Consider the following 12,655-nt stretch of genomic DNA (forward strand, 5'->3'; position numbering starts at 1 on the left):
CTGTTTTATTTGTCTGTGATCAGTTGTTCGTGTTTTGTTTTGTGGGAACCATACTGAGGATGTAAATACTGGTATGGTAAGCAGAAGCGAGAAGAAAGAGCCTGATCATGGCCGTGCTTGGAAGGTGCTGCTGTGCTTCGCTAGTGGGCTGTTAGCGGGACGTCCCTGCACCAGAGCAGTGTGTTTGGCGTATCCTCGAGGCCTTGCTTCTAACAGGGGAAAGGGAAGGAAGGAAGAAGCAGAAGGGAAGAAGCAAGGAGCTGGCGTTCACTTGGCTCAGACTTTACACCGTGGAATTTACCCTTCTCCTGCTATTCTGGCTGTGCCCTGGGAATGCAGAGCAGATCTTACTCTCTTGGCTTGCTCTAAGCCAGACAGCTGGGTCCCAGCAAGAAAAGTTTTCCTGCCCTTGTCCCTTTTCTTTAGTGTCTTTTCTTGGAATGCTGGTGTCTCTGGGAGCTCAGTGCTTTCCAACCCATGGCAGCAGAGCCTGTTAGTGCCCTGGAGAGGCGTGGGAGCAGCCTGTGAGGCAGCAACAGGCAGTTTGGCTCTTCTTAATAAAGGGAGATTTTCGAAGGGGGTGTTCTGGGAAACACAATCCTTGGAGAGATGGGACAGCATGTGAGAACTGCTGGCTACTACCAAGGCACTTAACATGAAAGAACGTGCATGGTGTGTTTGTGATTACAAATATTTCCCAACCGAACAAGGAGATGTTTAGCAGTGGGAAAATGGCTCATTGGGTGTTTTGGGAGCTTGTGTGCTCACCTTCTGCAGAGGGCCCTACGCGCAGCCTGCAGAAGTCCTTCTTGCTAGCGCTCCTATGCTGGGAGCTCTCTCGGCCACTGTCTGTCCATGCAGCCTTCATCCCTACCTCAGTTTGCAGCCTGCTGAATGTACAGAGGCTGCTGGCAGATGAGCACAGGGCTCCTGTCCCAGCCCCAGAGCACCAACAGCCTGACATCTCTCAGTGCAGGTGCTGTCAGCTTGCCTTCCTGTAGCTCCTGCCAGGCTGGAGCCAAATCGGGGGTTCAGGGATGTCGTGATGGCTGCAGGAGCTCGGTGGAAACCTTCCTGATTGGCAGGTCCTGACAGTCACTGATGTTGCTGGTCCAGCATCCCCACATGTAGCTCTTCTTGCTCAGCATTTGCTTCAGTGCCTTCCAGTCCTAGCAAGCAGCAGAGCTGCAATGGGTTTTCCAAGTCCCTCTGGCGACAAGCATTAGCTCTTCTCCCACTCCCCTAAGGCATTCCAGCAACGAGGGACCTTGTGAACGCCTGGGCAGGCGAAGTGACATCAGAACGTGAGTCTCAACAGGAACCACCAACAGGGTATAACCTCTCTCAGCAGTCCCTCCCCAGCAGGTGTTTGGTGGAAAGAGGCTATGCAAGAGGGAGGAAGGGAACGGCAGGTCTGATTCTGCTCTGTTGAGAGCAGCAAAGTGGTGGAACAACTCTTTCTTTCAGTCCATGGGCCACTTGGGTGTGAAACTGCTGTAAGGCACTTTGGCCTGAGAGGAGGTGGGGGAAGAGGTCTTCGATGAGAGCAAAGGGGAAAGGGGAGGGAAGTGAGAGAGAAACTGAATTTAAATGGATTAAGCCTGTCTGTCCAAAGTCCTTTGTTTCCTGCCACCTCCCTGGTGTGACTTTCACAGCTGTATTCTCCGTGGCTGAGGACCTGGTTTTAGGCTCCCTGCAAAGCCAGCATGGAACTTTACACCTCCTGGGCATTTCCCTGAGCAGCTCGAAGAGGGTAGAGGAGACAAACCCCCAGGACAGAGAAACTCCTTTGATTTCTCTTCTCTAATGTCTTTCCTCTTCTCTCTGTAGGTGATGGCCTCATGAATTGGTGTCTCCAGTATTACTGCTCAGTGGGTGACAAATGGGGACAACACATCCTCATCAGGCAAGTCTCTGTTCTCGTCCTCTGGCTTTTGAGATTCTCCTTTTCTTTGGCCCTGGCATCTTGTTTTTCTCCTGGGCAGCCAAAGTGGGTGTTTGTACAGGTGGTGGTAGGTGCAGAGAAGGCTGGTGGTCATGCGCAGTGAACTGCCCTTGTAAACACCAGTGATCAGGAGTATTTCTTGAAGGGGCCTTGAATTACCCAGTTCTGCTCCTTAGCAGGCAGCCCAAAGCATGGGCATGGGGAGGAGGCAAGAAGAGGATGTGCAGTTAGGGGAAATTCAGCCTTTCGGCTTGGGCTCACAAGTGAAAAGGTAATGTGTAAAAATATCTGTTAGACAGCAAAATGCTTTGCTTCAAAGCTCTTTTTAGCTTTTCAAAATCTTTTAAATGAAAATGGCTGGAATTGCAGCCATTGGAATGTGCAGGCTGTCCTAGATCCAAACTGTGCACCTTGAAAATGCCAAAATTTTTTTTTTTCACAGATTTCAGCTTAACTAGGCCAATGCAACAGTCTCACTATGAATTTCCAGAAAGTTTTGCTTGATCCACTACTACTTACTTTGCATTTATTTGGTTTTGCCTTTGAAAAATCTCCTTCCTTGACCTTGATTCTGGGCTGAACCCAGCGGTGCAGAGTCTGCCGAGGCTGGGATCTGCCTGGTGTGCTGCCCTTGTGAAGCCGAGGGGCACGAGTGGAGAAGAGCGCTGGGGCTGAGTGCATGACTACCTGCAGGGCCACTGGGCTGGCACCACTGCCTCCTCCAACCCAGGAACATGCAAGATGGTAGCGGTGCTGTCCCTGCAGAGCTGCACTGGCTCTGTCTGCCCAAGTGTCACCTTCACGGCAGAGGTCCAGTCCAGGAGCGGGTCCCTGGGAGAGCAGCTCAGGCAGCCACAGCCCCGTTCCCCATGTAGCTCACACTGCAGCTCACGTTGTGCTCGAGCAGCTGCGGGGTCATGCAGCTCTTCCTCCCTCTTCTGCCCTGGTGCAGCTGCAGCCAGCCCTGGGATTTGGCCCTTGGGAAGCAACTCCCCGCTGGGCTGTGGTGTCGGCGAGGCTGGGGCAGGCTGCAGCCCTGGGAGAGGTATCCACAGTGTTTGTTGTCTAATCATCTCCTGCCCCCGTGCCAGGAACCGAGCGCACACAAACAGTGGCGGGCTCCGGTGAGAAGCACTGCCTGCGAGATAAGCCAAGCAAGGAAAACACATCCATCTTCGTGTCTCTTGGCCTGAGATGGAGTTTCATCTGCTGGCATTTTCCTGGCGGAGGCTCAGGGCACACCACAATTCACCTGAGGAGCCAGACGCCGGGGAGCCAGCTCCCATTCCTGGCGAGAGGTGTCAGCCCCCAACTGGTATAGAGCATGACAGCTGTGAGGGGCTGGTTCTTGAGGCCCTGTTGGCAGACAGGGAAGGGTGCTGACCCATGGTTGAGCCCCTGCGGTGGTGTGGACCCGGCTGCACATCGCCAACAGTTGCGTTCATCACGTGAGAAAAAGAGGCAGAGTTGCTGCCCAGACTCCCTGTGCCCGGTCGTGCACCTGGCATCCGGCAGAGCCCAGGTTAAGAGCTTCCAGCCAGCAGCCCGGACAAAGCAGAAATGACTGGGAGATACAGAGCTGAGCAGAGACTCGACTCCAGCCTGCGGCTGCTCCGTGTCTGATAAGAAGGCTGCTAGTGCCGTCTTGCAGCGCTCTCGACCTGCCAGCTCTCCGCAAATGAAACGTCCTGGTGAATCGCCCCCCACCCTTGGCTCCCTCTGATCCCCTCCAAAGCTGAGCAGAGACTGGAATGTCTCCTGGGATGTGATTCCCTCTAGCCTAAGGGGGACTGCGTTAATAAAACCCAGTGTGAGATGTGGAGATGATGGGGGAGGAGGCAGGCAGGGCTGGTGAGATGAGGCTTTTACAAACAAGTTGTGGGTCTGCTGGAAATGTCCCATCCTGTCCTCTCTCCCTCCCCCTGTCCCTGGAGCTGAGCTGTGGAATTCAGGGTGTGGGTCGAGGCTTTTCTTTATGCACTTTTCTGCTCAGAGCAGCCAAACCCCTCACCTCCCTCCCTCTCCTCCCTCCCCAGCACCTCCCTGGAACAGGTACCACTGGCCCAGCCCCTCTGGCTGAGCCTTGCTGCTGCTGGGACCCTCCTGCCTCTGCATTGCTCAGGCATCACCCCAGGGTGGGCTTTTCCCATGGTGAGTGGCAGGTGTTCACCCCCAGGATGTGCAGGCCAGCTTGGCAAGCCAGGGCCAGCAGTAGCAAGGAGAGAGTGCTCCCTGCATCTCCGTAGGACCAGGGGAGGCTGTGCTCATGGCAGGGGAGCAGCTGGGCTGGTTGGTGCTGGGTGAGCAGAACTAGGCATCCATGGGGCATCTGCCCAGCAACAGGGCAGTGCCGTGGGCTCCGACTGAATGAAGCCCCGTGAAAGCAGTAAGGATGTGAGCCAGGAGGCAAGAATGACAGAAGAGCAAGTAAAATCAGTCTAGAGGAGGTAACCAGGAAGAGAGACCACAGAGGTACGGGTTTTGGTTGGTGTGAGGGCTCACTTGGCTCCCATTGGGATGCGAAGTGGCTCTCACAGCTGTTAGTTTACACAGCAGTGGTGCAGTTCAGAACTCATGCTGCCCTAGATGCTGTGGGGAAGGACATGTCTGTGACCCACACTGTGGTGCCACTAACAAATGTCACTGCGATAAATTGGCTGCCAGACTGTGGCAGAGCTCAGTTCCCAAAGTGTTTTCCCACTTTCTCTTGCACAGCAATTGCTGAACTCTGAGACTACATTATCACAAACTCAGTGTAGAAGCCTCAGATCCAGAGAAGCACCCAGAGATCACACGTAAGACTCCAAAGAACAGTCTAAAAGGAGCACCACGAGAGCTTGCACAGGGCCGGGAGTGAATCCAGCGCGGCATACCCAGTGCCCAGCCTTTGCAGAGAGCTGCAGTGTTTGCTCGGGCCACCGATTTTACAAAGGCCAGACAAAAAGCCTGCACTGTTCCTATGGAGGAACCTGGGGATGGTCTCCGCGTTGAACTCAGCACTCTATGGTAGAGGTTGCAGCTGAAAGAAGAGCATTTCAGCAGAAATCCTGACAAACCAGAGCGTGAGACTGGGCTTCCTTGTGCATTTACAAGGGAAGCAAGAGGAAGAGGAGATACCAGTGGTTTATTCTACAGAGGAAAGAAGAGCTCCAGTATTTAGTTGCTGGCTGAGAAAAGATGTTGGAAGCTGATGGCTGGACAGCCTCAGTAGGGCAGGGAGAGCAAGGTGGTGATTAAAACTCATGAGACATTTTGGAGAGCTGAGACAAAGGACCCCAGATCACAGGTGGCTGTGAACTGTTGGTGCAGAGGCTGCAGTGCCGCACAAGATCTCTCTGGCTGCTGTACGGGCTATGTCTTTGCTTGGGAAGGAGGGGATGGGGGAGGTAGTTACTGTAATATTCTAGTTCAAAGCAGTAGCTGTTCATGGGTTGGTGCTAACAGTCTCTCAAAAGGTCACGGATGCCTCTGCCTTACACACAGACCCCATCCTTGCTTCCATATTTGCTCAGATGTTGTTTGACTACAGATGCCTCGGGGTCGTCAGCACCTCCCCAGAGCTGTGCTGGAGGAACCACCAAGTGCAGCTTCCCAGAGATGTTTGCTGTGGGTCTGCAACAGAGAGGAGGGGAACCAGACCGGCCAGGGAACAGCTGTGCAAGAGCAGAGGGGAACAGCCTCTGAGTAGACGTTGGGGTGAGGAGGAAATGCCAAGCCCCATCGACTGGGACAACACAGGTAAAGCAGGGAGCCTGTAAAGGTGTGAGATTCCTCCAGGGCCCACTCGGCACTGTTACCTCCTGCAAGGGGTGTCAGGTCTGCTTTGGGCTCCCTGAAATCGTCTGGCAGATCCCAGCCAGAGGAGAGGCAGTGAAGGGCACTGTGTCACTGCTCTGATCCTCCAGACACACACCACACGAACCCATGCTGGCTTTTCAGCTGCACTGCTTACGGGGTGCTCTGCAGCCATGAACAAAACAAAACCTCCAGGCTCAGGTTTGCCATCTTGTGCTGTATTTAGCAGGTGAATTCACAGAGCTCACAGTAATTGTCATCCTCATGATCTGAGGATACACCGAAGGTGTTTTGGAAGAGGTAGTTTCTTGACTAGGGCTGACTTTTGGGACACAAAAGCTCTTCTTTAAGTTACAACTAATGGCATCAGCCTTCAGCTGGGATCAGAATGTGTCTCCGAGTGTGCAAGCCCTGCTTCTGAGTGTGTGAATACAAAGGAGATTGAACTTCTGAGACGCAGCTGCCACTGGGGAAGAAGAAACCTGGGGAACTTCTCTTTCTACTGCCTGCTGTTTCCCCGCTAGGAGATGAGGGTATACACATCCCACATTTGGTACCTTCCTCCACGTGCGGGTCATCAGGGTGTGTTTAAGTGGCACAGGTAAATGCAGAGATGTGCCTACACCTCCCAGGACCCATGGGCATGGCTGAGAGAAGCCTCTTCTGATGGGAAGAGCTCTCCAGAAACCCGGAGCAGAGCAGTCTAGCTCAGGTGTGCTCCAGCAGTCAGGCCCTGGGATTCAAACAGGAAACATTCGTGACGTAAATGGATTTGGGTCCGGAAGAGCCTTCAGACCAGAAGTGGGCTAGCATGAATGAGTTAAAATCCTTTCGTTTGCTGGATGAAATTTATTGAAAACTACATTGTTCATCTGCTGAAACTTCACAGCTGTTGAGATTGCCCTCCGGGCAAACCACATCCAAGAAATGGCATGTAGATCCTGGGAGCACAAGACTTGAAAGCTGAAACGGCACTCTGTAGTGCTGCCTTCCCTGCCCGTGCAGTCATGTCTGGCCATCTGCAGCTCCTCCAGTTAGACACCGTGTTTTTTAATGCCTCTCTTTTCTCATCTCTGACTCTTGCAGTACAATCACTTCATTTCAGGTATTTTGGCTAAAAAGAGACTGAGGAAGGATGCAGGCAGCAAGAGGTCTCTGTGGGGAGTGTGTGCTCAAAGCCCGTGGCACCCAGTGTGAGACAGGGCTGTGTGCCACGCTGCAGTGGCAATGCCATCGAATATCACCCACCTGTGACACTACCCCTTTGTTATCCCTTGGGGGAACAGCCGTGAGACAAGACTGCGGGAAACGTGCCCCTTTGATGATGAAAACTCTGTGAATTTCTTTTAGTGGTAGCAACGTGTTTTATTTTTTTATATATATTATTTGTCGATTGCAACTCCTGCTTGCAAAAAAACTTTGTAGGATAAAAAAGTAGTGCTTGCATATTTACATCTGACCTGAAAGCTCCATAAGAACTTGGGAGACTGAAATCAGCCACTAGGCACAAGCAAAATTAGGACTAGCCAGGGCTCAAAGATGAAAATAAAAGCAGGACACGAGAAACCCACTGAGTGCAATACATTCAGTCATAAATGACTCATGGAGTAATTTTGAGTAGCGAACACAGTAGTAAGAACTGGAGGTTTTGTTTCTTTTTGGGGGGGGGATTGTCCACAAACAAAAATATTGGCTAACTCATCAGACGCTTTCTTCTGCTTTGAATAGTTTGCCCAGATCCCCGAGCAACCATCCTGTGCAATTTGCTGTTAACCTAAATAACTTAAATTCAGGTACACCCAGAGCACTGCCCAGATCTGCCCCTGCATGCAGTAATTAGGGCTCTCCAAGCGCAAACCTGCAGCTCGCGAGGCAGGAGGCTCCGTCGGCATCTCCAGATGGCTACCTGCTGGCGGTGGCCCACGGCCGGGATGGGGCAGGGATGCGCCGCAGCGTGGCATGGCTGCGTGGAGAAGGCTTCTGTGGAAACATGCCACTTGTGGGTGGCACCGTTCCTCTAAGCAAACGCCCTGTGATACTGCAGCCTGGTAAAGACAGAGCGGGGCTTTGTCGCCCGATGGAGGGGCAGGGACAGGTAGGAGACCCAGGGAGGCCCAGGATTGCATTCCTTACCTGTGAAATAACCCCTTGCAATCCAAACGCTTGGAGAATTCCTACATCTCTTTGTAGCTACATTTCGGCTGCGACAGCGCGAGGATTTAAGTGAGGCAAACTCTGAAGGGGCAGATTATTATCTGCTTTTAGAGCAACGGGGAGAAAGCAGTTGGAGAAAACAGATCTGCTTTTTACAAACCTTGTCTTACTTGATCCTGCTGCTTACAGGAGGGAACGTACAGGCCAGCCAGTGAACCGAGTTATTCAGAAATTACTGGGTTTAAGTAAATCTTTCCAGCACTATTCAGGAATTAGCTCCTGTCTTTCAGATTTACATGTCCCTTAATCCAGAATTAACCATCAAGTGTAGGCAAGCCCTAACACTTGAACTATGTAAGGAAGGATCTTCTGGAGCAGGTGGGCAGAGATGAAGCTACTTAATTGTATCACAGACCAAATTTAGGCTGAAAAATGGGAGAATTAGGAAGTTTGGCCAGGGAAGCAGTGAAAACTGTTGTGGGGATATTTAGGTGCAAATGGGGCCCTGCTGCACAAGCCCCCCAGGGGAGGATGGCTCCTTGGCAGGGCTCAGCGCAGGGGGACCGAACGCAGCACTTCCACCTCCGGTGCTGAGGAGTCTCCAGCTGGGAGCAGAGGGCTTGGAGTGGGTGGTGTGTGCGGGTGGAGTTGTGTACACTCAGCCTTCTCAGACAGCCACAATAAATTATCTCATTAGTAAACCCAGGGTAGCTGTGCTCCTCAGCACATACCCGGCCTCCCACAGCACAGGAAAACTTTGCGTCTAATTAACCAAATCAAAGGGTCCCCCCAGACACGGCTTAAAGGGGCGCCCCCAGCTCGAAACGCAGCTCCTTCAGCAAGTCGGTCTGTGCGCAGTGGAACTAATGAGCCTCGATTTCCTAGGGCTGGAAGCCTGACATTCCTAAGACCCCCGCAGCTCCATCCTCTCCTCCCCCCGGGCACATGCTCAGTTTTTTCCTACGGCCAGGGACAACGGAGGAGGGAAGAGGAGCCCACGGTGTGGTACCCCCAGCCTCATGCTGGGCTTGACTGTGCTCCATGCTGGTGGTAAAGTGCTGAGCTCTTACCCCAGGGGTTTCCTTGCAGTGAGGGGCTCCTCGAGGTCGCCCTTTTCTTCCCTCCTGCCTTTTTTCCTGACTTCTTTAAGACCCATTTCCCCACAAGTGCTCGTGGCTCAGCTCAGCAGGACGGGGCTGCTGAGGAGGGACAGATGAGCTGCCTGGAGAAGGGAACCCTGCTACCCCAGGACGCAAGGCTGGGTAAAGGCAAAAATGCAGGTGCTGCTGATACAGGGGCTGCCCAGTTACATTCTTCCGGTTTTACAACTGCCTGCCCCCCTCTCCTCTTTATTAGTGGGCAAAAGACGAGCGAATGCCAAATGCTGCTGCTCCAGCTATAAGCAGAACTGCAGATCACAGCTCCCTGGCAGGGGAGCTCCCCAGCACTGCAGGAGGGAGGATTTGGGGGTTTTACTCCTCCAAAGAGGCGACCCAAGTCATGTTTGTTTGAGGCTCAATCCCTTTCCTCAGAAGCACAGGAGCTGCAGCTCTCCCCTGGCCCACCCAGCTCCTGTGCTGAGGGGGCGGCTTGCTTTACAAATGCTTTTCTCTTCGCCTCGTGTTGGAAATTTGATTCTACAAAAACACTTACACAGCAGCTAATTGCCAACCCTGCAGTGACTTAGCTCTCTAATTCCTGCCAGTCAATGAACCAGCCCAAAGAGCTGGTTTTCATAACTTGCTGAATGTTCGAACACAGCCCTGGAGACATAACATAGCTGGGATTTTTTTTTTCCTAGACAACTTCTGGATCCTTCTCAGTTTTGGAAATTTCTTTCACTCCACAGGGCATAAGGAAAGATGGACTCCAAAGATGGAGTGGGCAACCAGGCCCATCCCTGGGAGACAAGACCCACAGAGGCCCTGGAGACCAGCTGGGGTGCCAGGGAAGAGATGATTGTCAAGAAATTGGTTTGAAGGTAAAACTGGCGTCGTCCAGCCTGTCTGTTTGTGATTTGAGGGCTCATCATCATCTCTCCATGGATTCCTGCCTCCCAACAATGTCCACACCTTGCAAAGGTTTCCTTGATCTGCTGGTTTGTATCCAGAGGGCTGCTGCAAAAATTGTTGTGCTGGCCAATGGCTTAGACCACATCATTCCTCTCCATGCTCCTCCCTGGCACCCTCTTTTCTCTGCCTCAGTTGTGGACTATTCATCTTCCCTCTCCCAGCCCTTCATTATCCACCTCTCCTCCACCCATCATCTCCCATGCCACAGAGGCCGTCTCCATCACCTATTTCCAACAAGCCCATTCATGCTCTCTCCTGCTCTGCTCCACACCTGGGAGAAGAAGCCTCTGAGCATTTGCAGAGCCACCTTGAAGCTATTCTTTGTCATGACATCTGCAGGAACCTTCGTGGCACAGCTGCTTGCTGTGCTCTGCTCATCGCCTGCAGCAGTGTCTCCTCGCTCCCTCCCGCTGCCCGGTCTGCCTGACCCAGCTGTTGTTTCTTCACCCCTGCCCGGACTGCACGGAGCTTCGTCCTTCGTTATAGACTTGGTGGCTCTGCAGCACTCAGCAGAACATGGTCCTTACCCAGCGGCGGGAGACCAAGAATGAGCTAAGCCACGTTTGGGCCAGTGACTGCAGAGATAGCATGTTGCTTCATCTGCAGGTGCCGAATTTGTGCGCAGCGAGATACCAGTTCACCCTCCAAAGGGTGGTTGTTGTCCCAGCTGGGCTTCGGACAAACTGAAATGCAAAGTCAGACCCGACTTTGGAGCGGGTAGAGCTGTGGTCAGTGTCTCCTGTGGAGGCAGAAGCCATCGCACGAGTATAAATCACCCCTCCCCCGTTACCTGGGGGGCTTGAACGACCCTCCAGTGGCCTTTCCTAACGGGGCCGTTAACACCGGCCGTACAGGGCCAGGCGGGTCAGACCCGCACTGCCCGCTCGGCATCGGCGGTCCCGTTCCCCGCCTGCCCCCGGGGAGCTCGTCGCCCGCTCCGGCAGGAATCAGCCCCGGGCCCCTTTACTTCAGTCGGGCGGGGGACATGCCGGGCCCCGCCGGGTGCGGAGCTCAGTTCCTTAGAGGAGATATTGCGGGTGGGAGCGCACACCGAGAGCGTGTCCGCGTCGGCCGGGTAGGGGCTGCAGGCAGCCGCGCCGCCTCGCTCACACCCCGCCGCGGTGCCGCTCCAGACAAGCGGGAACTTCCCGCGCCGATGACGGACCGCAGAAACCCCCGCAGCTTCCGCCCGGCGCCGCGTCTCGGCCCCGCCGCCCCCCGCGCTTCCCCCCGGCGGCGCCCGGCCGGGAGCGGCGCGGCCCCGCGGGGCGGGCGCGCCCTCTGGCGGCGGCGCGAGGCTCCGCCTGCCCTCAGAGGGGCGGGGCCAGCGGCTTCGGCCGCTGCGGCCGAGCGTGCGCGGAGCGTCACGTGGCGGCGGCGGCGCCTCTTAAGGCGGCGCGCGGGGCGGAGCCGGGAGAGCGGTGCGGCCATGGCGCGCGGCGGCAGGAGCGTGCGGCGGCCCGCGGCGGCACCGGCCCCCGCCAGGTACTGGGGGCGGCGGCGGGGCCGGGCGGGTGTCTGCCCGCCCGCCCGCGTGTCTGCCCGCCGCCCTTCTCTGACTCTTTCCTCTCCGCAGCCCGGCCCCGGCGGCCACGGTGCCGGCGGCGCAGCCGGCGCAGCCCGGGCTGATGGCGCAGATGGCGAGCACGGCGGCCGGCGTGGCCGTGGGCTCCGCCGTGGGACACGTCGTGGGCAGCGCCCTCACCGGCGCCTTCAGCGGCGGCTCCTCCGAACCGGCCAAGGCGGCGGCTCCCGCCCAGGTGCGAGCGGGCCCGGGCGGGCGTCCTTGTGCTGCCCTTGCGCTGCCCTTGCGGGCCGGGGCGGGCGGGAGCTGGGCGGGCGTTGCCAGCCCTGGGAGCGGGCATGGCCGGTGCCTCTGAGGGCCGGCTGGCCCGAGCGGCGAAGGACGGGTGTGCGGGCAGCCCACGGTGACCGCGCTGTTCCTGCGCGGAGGCGATAAGGAGCCGCCGTGTTTACCGCGGGGGCGGCTCTGCCCCCGGGCCGCCCTCCCTGACCACGTCCTTGCCCGCAGGAGCCCGCGCAGCAGCCCCTGCTCCAGCAGTCGCCCTACGGGCCCTGCCACTATGAGATGAAGCAGTTCCTGGAGTGTGCTACCAACCAGAGAGACCTGACCTTGTGCGAGGGCTTCAACGAGGCTCTGAAGCAGTGCAAGTACAGCAACGGTGAGTGTGTGCTCTGGCCCTGCAGGAGGGCTGGGCACTGAGGGAATTGCTGCCGGGAGAATGTCCCGGAGGGTTCAAAAGGCTGCAGAAGCAGTCTGTGGCCGTTATAGTGTCTTCAAGGCTTTAAATAGGAAGCAGTTCTGCCTTTGCTTGTGTCCTGGAACGCAGAAGGGAACTGGAAAGGGCAGGAGAAATCATCCTGACCATGTCTCTGTGAAGGTGAGGAGGCTGTAGGAGATTCCTCTCTTGCTGCTGCGGGAAACCTGCTGCTTTCCTTACTTGATTCCTTAATTCCTGCTGCACCTGTTAAGAGCAGATGTCAGTGTTGCGTCTTTATCTGGTCACCTTAGGTAAAAGAGCTTTTATTAACTCCAGCTCCTGGAAAACGCACCTAATGCTGAACTTGTGCTTTCTCCCCTGCAGGTGTTTCTTCTCTCCTGTGAAGAGTCTGCCGCCTTGTAGGGAAGAGAGGAGCCTGGTGTAGAGCCCTGCTGCCTGCGGGGAGT

At 55.4% G+C, this 12,655-nt stretch overlaps 1 protein-coding gene across 2 annotated transcripts; it reads left to right on the forward strand.

Annotated features, from left to right (window-relative positions):
* The first annotated feature begins 11,395 nt into the window (after positions 1-11,395).
* Positions 11,396-12,642, forward strand: CHCHD10 (coiled-coil-helix-coiled-coil-helix domain containing 10). 2 transcript variants are annotated; one of them, XM_086623511.1, is made up of 4 exons: positions 11,396-11,451; positions 11,543-11,726; positions 11,999-12,149; positions 12,573-12,642. In XM_086623511.1, the coding sequence occupies exons 1-4, from the start codon at positions 11,396-11,398 to the stop codon at positions 12,590-12,592; spliced, it is 411 nt and encodes a 136-aa protein (XP_086479637.1). In that variant the 3' UTR covers positions 12,593-12,642. The 2 variants fall into 2 exon arrangements, with proteins under 2 accessions (XP_086479637.1, XP_086479638.1); XM_086623512.1 differs by having other exon boundaries at positions 12,002-12,149.
* The last annotated feature ends 13 nt before the right edge of the window (positions 12,643-12,655 follow it).

Source organism: Tauraco erythrolophus, chromosome 19 (genome assembly GCF_009769465.1).
Source record: "Tauraco erythrolophus isolate bTauEry1 chromosome 19, bTauEry1.pri, whole genome shotgun sequence".
NCBI classification, from domain to species: domain Eukaryota; kingdom Metazoa; phylum Chordata; class Aves; order Musophagiformes; family Musophagidae; genus Tauraco; species Tauraco erythrolophus.

Excerpts from the sequence above, each read along its gene's own strand:
- CHCHD10 (XM_086623511.1), top strand. The coding sequence starts at position 11,396 with ATGGCGCGCGGCGGCAGGAGCGTGCGGCGGCCCGCGGCGGCACCGGCC. Across the intron at positions 11,452-11,542 it reads GCGGCACCGGCCCCCGCCAG|CCCGGCCCCGGCGGCCACGG; the intron begins GTACTGGGGGCG and ends TCCTCTCCGCAG. Across the intron at positions 11,727-11,998 it reads AGGCGGCGGCTCCCGCCCAG|GAGCCCGCGCAGCAGCCCCT; the intron begins GTGCGAGCGGGC and ends CCTTGCCCGCAG.